Consider the following 10,424-nt stretch of genomic DNA (forward strand, 5'->3'; position numbering starts at 1 on the left):
AATTGTGGGAACCCTGAGCACTGATATACAGTATTAATGGAATTTGTCACACAAGTGATGCACAACTCCAGTTTCGGAGGTGCACTGAATCTTATTTTCAACTTTTAGCAACTAAATAGAACTTCACTTTCTGTTGATCTTAAACAGTTCATATTTTTACTGATATAAATACAGTTGCAAGAATTAATTGTGCAGGTCTCATCATCAGCTACTGGAAACATTTGGTGGAGGTTATTGCTGCTAAAGGAGGTTCTACCAGTTACTAAATACAAGCGTTCACATACTTTTTCCAGCCTGGACTGTGACTGCTTAAAAGATGTGTTCAATATTGACAAGAAGAAGTACAATTGTTTGTGTGTTATTAGTTTAAGCAGATTGTTTGACTATTTTTGTAACTTAGTTGAAGATCAGACCACATTTTTATGAGTAATTAATGCAGAAATCCAGGTAATTCCAGAGGGTTCACAAAGTTTTCCTTGCAACTGTACATCAATTCTTTGAAGCTATCCAGGAAATCTGGAAGATTATAGCACTTAAGGACCGGATGTGTGCATCATCTCACCACAACGTGAACGCCGGACAAAACGGTTTTGCTTTGTTTTGTGATGAGCTTCTCGATTGTGTGTCTTAGACCAGTCACAGCAGGAGGCTGTGGAGGAAGTGAAAGATCAGAGCCCTGCTGTTTGCACCCCAACCCGCACTCCTCCAAGCACTCCTATCAGGGCAGAGGAAGGTACGTTGCCTCCACTTTGATCGGTCCACCGTGGAGTTTGATTAATGGAATATAACAGGAATGCAGTGTATATTTCTTTTGAATTTAAAGTGCTTGTTGATTATAATACAATAATAGATGAAGAGGTGTTTTTAATTAACAGTTTTTGTACTGCTGCTTAATTATTTTTTGTCAGGATTCATCTTTAAAATAAAATAAATATTGTATATTTATTAAATTTAGATTCCTATGTTTTGAGAGGCAGTAGCATTAAATTGAAACTGCCACCAACTCAATTGAGTCTCTTTGGGCATTTCTCAATGCCTTAGCTTGTAGAGATCCAGTGCAATTGACAATGACAGCTTTGACATTGTTGAATGGAACGAGGCTGAACAAGCTCCAAGTATTCAATTAAAAAAAAGACACTTAAGGGAGTTTGGGTTTTTGTACATTTCTTAATTTTCATTTCACTACCCAAACCTTAATCTGTTTTACTTTTATACCTACAGATTTATTCATACCCCCAGATGAAATGGGAATAAATACAACATTGCATAACAGAAAGCCTTACAGATTGGATAATGTGTGCTGCTGAAAACAAATTGTCATATTTCTCATAATTAACTTGTGTTCAAAACATACATGGGTCACATTTATTAATGCCCCTGTAGTTTGTATACAAATCCTCTTCTGGCATAGATTACACTGACAACACAATTCCTGTGGTGTAAAAAAAAGGTTCTGGTGCTTGTGAGGAGACATGTTTGACCGTACCTCCAACTAGCATTGCTCTAGGTCCTTCAGACTTAGAAACCAGGTTCTTTGGTTTCTGTTTGTGAACTACAGTAGCTTTTAGATTTTAAACTACAAATGTGAGAACTGGAGATGGAGGTGGCCAGTCTAGAACTTTTAGTTTGTGTGCGTTTAAGCATTGCTGTGTTGAATTGGATATATGCTTTGGATTATTTTCCTATGTTGTAATATCCTTTTTCTGCTTCTCAGTAGTAAATTCATGATTCATTCTATCTAATCAAGGGGTTCAGGACCTATAGGTGTAAAACAACCCCAGAACATAACAGAGCCCTGTTCCTAATATTTCAAAGCTGAAATGTTTAATGCTATTATGATTTCAGAATAGCATTTTTAAAGATTTTTTTAAGCAAGACACATTATCCAATGTGTAACTGATTCTGTGATATGATGTTCCTAATTCATTGAGGGTATAAATACGTGTGAAGGGTACTTTATATATATATACTGAGCATCCAAAGAATCATTAGACACTGTATATGTTTGATTTTAGAAAAAGTATGTCAATTTTGCATATTATTTTAAATGTTTTTGGAATTCTTTTGATCAATAATTCATAAGAGATCTTCATGCGCCCATGCAACTTTGGCTGTTGCACAAGTATTTAAATCACCTTAGTAGTGAGACAGGTGAATGGACACAAGTAATGAGGTGTGTTTGATTGTGATAAAAATAAAAAAAAGTGTAGGAAGGAACCAACATGTCCCGCTAATCAAGATGAGAATGTAAACCTTTCACAGTTGTAACATTAGTGCATTGCAGGAAGGCAGCCCTGGTGCCAAGTCCTCTTTAGGGACTAATCAAGTTTGTGTACACCACCTTGATGGATCATTTCAGAGAGAATAGCACAACAAATGTGGAAACAGAATCAGTTTGAGAGCCCATGTGTGCGGGTGTGGGCAAGAGAGTCTGGTCATGGCAGATTTCCACTTGTAGTGTTTGATGGGAATCTGACTGCATTGGTCAACATTCCAGGACGACAACTCACATCCTGAAGCTGATTAAGTGTCCTTGGCTTTCTTGCGTGATTAGAATGTTAGTGATGCTTTAGATGCCCTACTTTCTAGACTCTACAAAGAAAATAGGAAAGAATCCCTTCATGTCATAGATACACAGATTGTATTGCTTCCTGTGGTGGTAAGACATGCTGATAGCCTATGACTTTAACAGTAGACAGCTTGTTGATGATCTCTGTCCATGACAAAAGATCTTCAGCATAATGACTAATGAGATAATCGAATTAATGAATCTTCCTGTGTCCTGTTTGTTAAAATATCTCTGCATCTGCTACAAAAAAGTCCATTTTTGTGAGGGTAGCATTATGATTTTTATTGTAGTTGCAAGTGAGGTATATTTTGATGCTCAGTATATACAGTATATATATTCACTACAGTTGATAGGACTATTCAAAATAAAATATAATTTGTGACATATAATGTTTCCTTTTAACTGTTTTTGCACTTCAGGGTTTCACACCTCTTTGTCTATATTGTGTTTGGATTACACCTTATACTATGGGATATTGGAGCTAAATACCTTTTCTGAATAATACAGAGTACTGTATATGTACAATAGCCTAGAATGACCACAGAAATGTGCTTTCTTCTCAGGGAAAAGGATTAGCACGCTGGCATAATGCACAGAACAAACCGTCTTTGCCCTGTTCCAAGGTTTTCTGCCAGCCCCTCAAAATATTGTTGTATTGCAATGCCATCAGCCATGGCAAGCCCCACTGTCCTGGACAAAGACAGTTTCTCTAAAGAAGGAAACTTTAAATTGCTGTATTAGATACGTTTCAAGAAGGTGTAATCTAAGCAAGTGTGTTATAAGTTACATCACTTGTCTTGTTCTACTTTCCCCATTCACTTCTCCATTTCATTTCTGAGATCTTGTAAGAATGGTATTTCTCCATTCTTTTTATGTATTTCTTTTTAACACGATGGCTGTGATGACTGCATAGACATGTTTCTACTTGTGCTTTTTTTTCTTCCTGTGCCTGCATTACAAACAGGAGATGGATATGCAAAAGAGTACCTGTTGCCATAGTAAGTACTGTACAACATCTCATGGCCTTGTTCAGTTCTAACCTCCTCCTGCATGGCTTGATTATCCCGCATTTCTGTGCTTTAAAATCATTTGCTGGTTTCTTTTTGACTGTATTACTTCTTTTTTTCCTTTTGGGGACAGGTACTATTCCAGACGTCGTCTCATATGAAAACAAAACATTCGCCCAGCATAGAACGGCTTACAGGCCTTGCTCTTTGTGTAGTGTTACACACACACGCTTGTACACAAAAACACAACATTCTCAGCAACTACACTTTTATCCAGTTGCCAAAAGAATCAGAATATAAAGAATTCTTCTATAGACTAATTTTAAAAACAAACTGCAAACCTCCTTCTCTTCATCTTATAAAGTTTAAAACACTTCTGAATTTATTGTTGAAGCCGCTGTCAGTATAATAAGGTTTGCATAAGAAAGGAGAAACTGCACCTTCCCTGCTTAAATATCTTATTTGAATTCGGGGAAAATGACAATATAATACAATTATATAATCTATAATAACTACATTTTTGTGATTTATAGCAGACATTCCTGTGGTATAGCTAAAAGAAAGGTTGCACCTTTAATATTCATTCACTATTGCAAACAGTGTTTTCAAGAAACACACCCTTTCCTTGAATGATGCAACTCGAAAGAAGGTGTTTGTGTGAGATGACAAATGACCTGACCAGTTCATAATAATCTTAGCAACAAAAAGTCTCTTCCTTTAATATTAAGAAATGTTAATCTTTTAACATTTCTTTGAATATTTAAACTACAGTTAAGAAATTGTTCAGAATTTCTATGTATTATTCAGTATACCTGTATTATAATCATTCTATTTAGAGGTTTAAGATAATGTGTGAAATGTTAAGGGAACCAGTTGAAGGTATGTGTCTACCTCTTTTTTTAGCATTTTTGTGGCTGTGCTTTATTAATAAAAACTATTGGTGCTTTACTCTTTGGTGCTTTACAGCTTGCAGGGTTAAAGCTTTGTGTTGCCTTAGCATTATATTGACAACTGCTTCCAATAGTTAGTGCACTTCAAAAGCATTCCCAGTGTCTGGGAATGAAGGTATTGCCTCTCTCTGAGCAACTATTTTATTGAAGCAGACTTGATGTTCATAACATCCATATTATATTAAAGTAAAATCAGAGGTTTAGCGGCTGTCTGAATCATGGGTTATGAAATGTAATCTGCTGATATTCAGCATACTGTATCAAAAGCATTAAAAAAACATTTTAAGCTTTAGGGTGCTGTTAAATGTTTCAGGCAGTAAGATTTTCAGTACTAGGCAGTCTACATTTCCTTCTTTTCTAAGAAGGGTAAGTAGTATTCTTCAGGAACTCTTATATAAAATGCTTACTGGGAGACAGGATAACACTTGATTTTGGCCGTTGCATGGCTGAGTCCTGACTGCCACCTGTCAGCTTTAAATCTGCGATTCTTCAGTGCCTGCACAAAAGTGATACCATAGTGATATGCATACCATAGCCCAGCTGGAACTGAGTGTTGAGGGCATGAATCTTTAGATTTCTGGGTAGAAGCGAGTTATATTTAGGTAGGTTCCTACAGTATATTTTTACATTATGGATTTTCAAGCAGTTCACTAGTCTGTCAGCTATAAAGTATAGTGTTCATCATGTTGCATAGCAGTTGGAGATTTTACCAAATTTGAATTCAGAAAAAAATAAGCAAAATAAATTTAATGTTTGTTTTTGTAAAGTTATTTTGAAAGTAATTTTGTAAGGAGTTATTCCTGAAGTGTTTTGAAGAATGACACTTTAATAAAACTGGGCTTGAGCTGCTTTTGAAATGTGTGACCTGCCAGAGCTGCTTTTACACTTTTTGTATTGAGCAAACTTTATAAAGGTCTAGAAGAAATAAATATGAACATTTCCTTTGCCATCTGATGGCACATCATGAGAACTCATGTTTACATTTTACCCAACAAAATGAGATACCATAACCCATAGATAAGGGGCAGTGGCTAAATGCAGACTTAATCAGAAGGGAAAGTAAGAGAAAGGACTTCAGATTGGTAAAGGGTGTCTGTTGAATCAAAAAAATGAATTATTTGAAGGCTGTGATAGTGATAGTCACACTATGTGATAATCTATGAAGCACACAGGTTGAAGGGGTACTGTACTAATTCTCTTTAAGCTTGATGAGAAAGTAAGGGTATGTTTCGCGTTTGTTTTCTTAATAGTTTGTAAATGAGTAATTTACTAATTTAATTGTGTATGAATTGGCACCAACTGAATTAAATAATATTTAGTGTTAATTATTCAATTAAGACTATTATGTGGGTGTCATAATTGGGAGACATTTTAACGGAACTTAAGAATAGCATTCTTTAGTTTGTGTACTTTATACCAACAGGTGTTAGCGAAGGTGTAAAAAAGTTTTACAAGAAAGAATCTTCCTAATTTTGTAATCCGTAAACCCATGCATTCATGTCTCGGTCAACGTTTTTTGTATAGATGAAAACCAATTTCTACTATTTAGTTTGAATCCACTTAATTTGGAGCACCATTTGACAATATTGATTATTGTGACAGACACAGACAACCTCTAGCAGCACAAAATTGTTTTTCCATATTTGAATCCTTATGTTAATGAAGTCTGTGAGATCGACTTGGATCAATCGTATGTGTGGCTGACTGCAAGCACTTGCACATTTTACCTCCCGAAGCCATTATTAGTGGCCTAGCTTTGAAATTTAAGGGAGCGCTTTAGCAACACGTGAACTCTTTTACTGTTGACAAGCATAGCAGAAGTGGTGTGGTGAAAATGGTCTTATTTGTTTTATTATTTTAATGTAAACCCAGCCATTAAAATACTACTACGTAAGTACTAAGGGAAGCCATAGTAGACGCATTGACTGATCAGATCAGAAGTTCAGCTTGGAAGATCATGTTTATTTATGAGGCATATGGTACTCACAAACTGGAGTCCTTAATACATAAATAATTGATTTGTGGGATATGGGGAAAAATAAAACAAGTAAAGGACTCCATTGCTGCTTCTTTCCTGGCTGGCTTCCTAACACCTCCGGTAATGGGTATTCCTTTAGAAAAGCTTACATTTCTCACCCCCTTTCCTCCTTCACCCTGCAGAGTCTCAGCAGGATCAGACATATAAGGACGAGAGTGATGCGGCCACCTTGAGACAGACCCTCCCAGACCTGACCCCAGACGAGCCCTCCGAAGCCCCAGCCTTTCCTCCTGCCAGTGTGGGGGAGAGCGCCGCCGCCCAACCTGAAAGCGAGCCCCAGAGCCAGGCCGAGAAGCCCCCACCACAGCCTGAGGTCCCCGAGAGCCGGCCCACCCCGGCCGACCCAGAAGTCGCCCTCACCCCCGATGATCCCGCCGCCGCCTCCGCTGACCTGGGCAGCGACGAATCCCCGAGCAAGTCCCCCTCCAAGAAGAAGAAGAAATTCCGCACGCCTTCCTTCCTCAAGAAAAACAAGAAAAAATCGGAGCCCTAAGGCCTGTCTTCTGCGCAGCCGATTATACCCTTTCTCTGAGTTTTGTTTGTTTAGGCTAGTGTTCACCTCCAATATGCACCAGAAAGATGGGTGAAGTTGCTTATAGTTGGATGCATTGGAACTGTGCTTTTAGGGGTGATTGAGTTCAAAAAGTACCATGAAGTGCAGCATGTGGCTTGTTACACTTGTCATTTTTGGTGCGCATCTGACGTGAGCATTAGTGTTTTACTTTTATATTACTAAACGCAATTAACCACTAGAATGTATTGGGACTGTATCAGTACTATCTTTTAGAATAAGGAATGCAACAAAAACAAGAAGAAACTGCTTTTCATTGTGTTTAATTGACGTCACCATAATTGAAAAAGCAAAATAATAGGGTGCTAATCATCTACGTCTCATAGTGTTTCATTGTGGGCTGTCCATTATGGCGCTGTGGAGAAAAGCCTGGCATTCAACTATTTCTATTGTTCCATATTGAAACACAGGATAGCATGGCTAAGCTGCCTTCAGAAACATGTAGAATATTTTCCTTCTGTGTTTACATACTCCGAATGTTTCTTTTATGTCTCACTTAAATAACCTCTATCTTATTATTTTTGATCTGAATGACTTTTATACATTTTTGAGAATTCATAAAATGTTCGATGAGCAAGTCCAAAATGGCTCTAAAACAGAACTCGGCCAGAAATACTTACATTATTGCTGTCCTTGAGAATGAGCTAAAAGGTTGGTAGTAAGTGTTTCTTGTTCTTCTGGCCGAACTGTTTTTCATTACCTGTACAGAAATATAAGAGAAAATGCCTCAAATAATCCAGAACTCATATTACTTGCTTAAAATGTTGCTGGCTTCGAAAGTTTGGAAATCTGGAGAACTAGTCTCATTTTGCACTGTTTCTCTTTTTATTCTGGGACATTTGCTCTTCCACTTTAAGATAGTAAGTTATAGGAGAGAAAAATGTAAAAGTGCTTTTGAAATGTGTAAACAAACTTTAGAAGAAGAAAAAATAATGGTTTCTCTGAGAGTGGAGTGTGAATTTATTTAGACCTTACTCCTGCTGTGAGAGCTCTGCAGCTTCTAATACAATCCATTTAAAAATAGAACCAGCTCTGCGTCCAACCAGGTAGTCTGCCTGCTGCAAGGTCTTTCTAGTGCTCCATTAATGAGTACAACTACAGTACTGCTTTGCCTTGTGACAGGCTGGTTAATTAGATTCAGATGCTTTCTTGCTGAGCCTAGTCTGTACTGGCCAGTATTAAGAACAAAAGCCTCAATTATAAAAAGTCAAACAATGTTGCCAAGTACACACATGACATCAGTGTCCTGCTTACATCAAGGTGTTTGACTTTGACCTTTGCATGTAATGGGAGGCAGTACAGAACAGAACCATATTTGAACTCCAGTGCAGTTCAGTGACTCTTCTTGCCACTTCAGTTAACCAGCTTGGACCTCTCAGATGTTCCTGAAAAGCAGTTGGCATTGGCACGATACAAAAAGGAAAGGAATATGAGGATTTGTCTTAAAATCAACCTGGAATAAATCAAAGATTTGCAACACTCACCACTCCCAGATTTGATGGCAAGTGTTTTCTGAATTTAATTACCAGCAGCTGACAAAAGCATACACAGATTGATTTTAAATTCTATTGCCCTAGACACTGTTAAGATGTTGGCTGTTAAGTATAAGTAGTGGTGCCTTCTAGTATATGTGGAGATGATTTCAGTGACTTCAGTAAGATAATGTACATCTAATCATTTTTGGAGACCACAGAGTGGATGGTTTGGGGTAAAAATTTTGAACAATTTTGAAGAAAAATGCAGCAAACCTTACAAAAACCATGACCACACTGTCCCTTTTGCACTAATAAAATATAACCTAGCCAGATTTCTTTCAAGTAATATTTTAATGGAAAATTGTGTTTTAAATTAATGAAACTAGTTGTAATTGAAGGTAATCTGTTTCGGCCAAATCAGAGTTTTTGAAAAAATTAAAACGCTTCAATGTATTCACGTTACTCATTTGTTACTATCTGGAGGCCGCAAGATCTGAATGAAAATACTCATTGTACATGATTTTAGTACTTTTAATTTACAATAGGTATTTCCGTCCTCAACAAGCATGGCTGTAATGACACAATAAATGCATCCTGGAGCAAAGAAGCCGATTGTGGTTGTCGGCAAACTGCATCAGCTACAAAGAAAAGCATCATGCAAACTCGTGGCTCAAAATAATACAAGAATCTGCGTATCTTTGTTTATAGAATAAGTAAACAAACTTCTTTTGTTTTTTTTAGGAATTTGCTGGGTTGGGAGTATGCATCAAAAATGCGATGTAAATTTCCTGTGTCTTTTTAGTTGTATTGTTCAGCAGTTTATTCAGTTTTATATATGCAGTTCTTGGCTTTGGAAGGACAAAATATTTCCTTGCTCTCTCAGGCAGTGTCTGTCATCGTACTGGCGATGGGGAATGATGCTTTGGGAAGTAAGGAAATGAGTGACACTACCAAAAGAAAAAGACACCAGTGTATTGTACTGCAAAATTAAATAGTGCTTCCAAAGCAAAATTAATTCTTTTAAAGTGTGTTTGTTATGAAAACACTCTGGATTCCATTTTATCCAGCATCAAAATTTGATGTTTTTTTAATCAGAAAAGGGAATATTCCAGTACTTCTTCCATTTCTTAGGATAAGGCAGAGGTAATATTCTTGTTAGACCATGCTTCATGGTTCTCACGGGATGTCTTGAACTACTTCACCTGGATTTTGCTTCTTGTCTCAGAATCATTTTTTTTTTGGAAAGGTGACTTTTAGAAATCATGTGAAGATATTTTAAAATCTCTGTCAGACACAAAGGGGAGGTCAATGTTAAAAAAAAACAATCATTCATGTGGAAATAAGAATGTGGACAGTTTGACACTGGACCAATGCTGATTACATTTGACCAGACAATTTGTGAATCTTGCAATTACAAACCACTATAAAACTGCTATTTTGTGCAAAAAGTTTCTTGGAGGACTGCATGGCATTAATGGCTTTCAGCTTGTATACTTTGTTCTTTGTACATTAAGACTCTGTCACTTTCTTTTGCTATTTTGTGTTTTATTGACAGATTTATGTAATAACAGTACTAAGCCATCAGACACATTTCAGTAATCATCTAGTGTCAAGTTCTGTATTATATATGTATCGATTTTAAAGCTCTAATTTGTACTCACATTAAATTCTTTTTAAAGTCATTGGTATGTTATTCTGTGCATTTGTGGAGGACATATGCTTTCCTATTTTCATGGTACTGTTTTGTTTCATCCATGAATAAATTCTTTTCCTTTAAAAAAAGTCTGATTTCATATTTTTCTGTGGGAAGAATT

At 36.7% G+C, this 10,424-nt stretch overlaps 1 protein-coding gene across 6 annotated transcripts in view; it reads left to right on the forward strand.

Moving 5' to 3' along the window:
- The window catches only part of add1 (adducin 1 (alpha)), a 52,822-nt gene extending 42,530 nt beyond the window's left edge, over window positions 1-10,292 (forward strand). For 4 of the 6 annotated variants that reach the window (XM_069187009.1, XM_069187010.1, XM_069187011.1 and 1 more), the window contains 2 exons: window positions 632-733; window positions 3,534-3,568. In XM_069187009.1, coding sequence (XP_069043110.1) covers window positions 632-733; window positions 3,534-3,568 — 137 coding nt within the window. Of the gene's footprint in view, window positions 1-631; window positions 734-3,533; window positions 3,569-6,686 lie in introns of those variants that run through there. The other 2 variants (XM_069187008.1, XM_069187007.1) reach the window with 2 other exon arrangements.
- The last annotated feature ends 132 nt before the right edge of the window (window positions 10,293-10,424 follow it).

The sequence above is a fragment of the Lepisosteus oculatus genome, chromosome 3, assembly GCF_040954835.1.
Source record: "Lepisosteus oculatus isolate fLepOcu1 chromosome 3, fLepOcu1.hap2, whole genome shotgun sequence".
NCBI classification, from domain to species: Eukaryota; Metazoa; Chordata; class Actinopteri; order Semionotiformes; family Lepisosteidae; genus Lepisosteus; species Lepisosteus oculatus.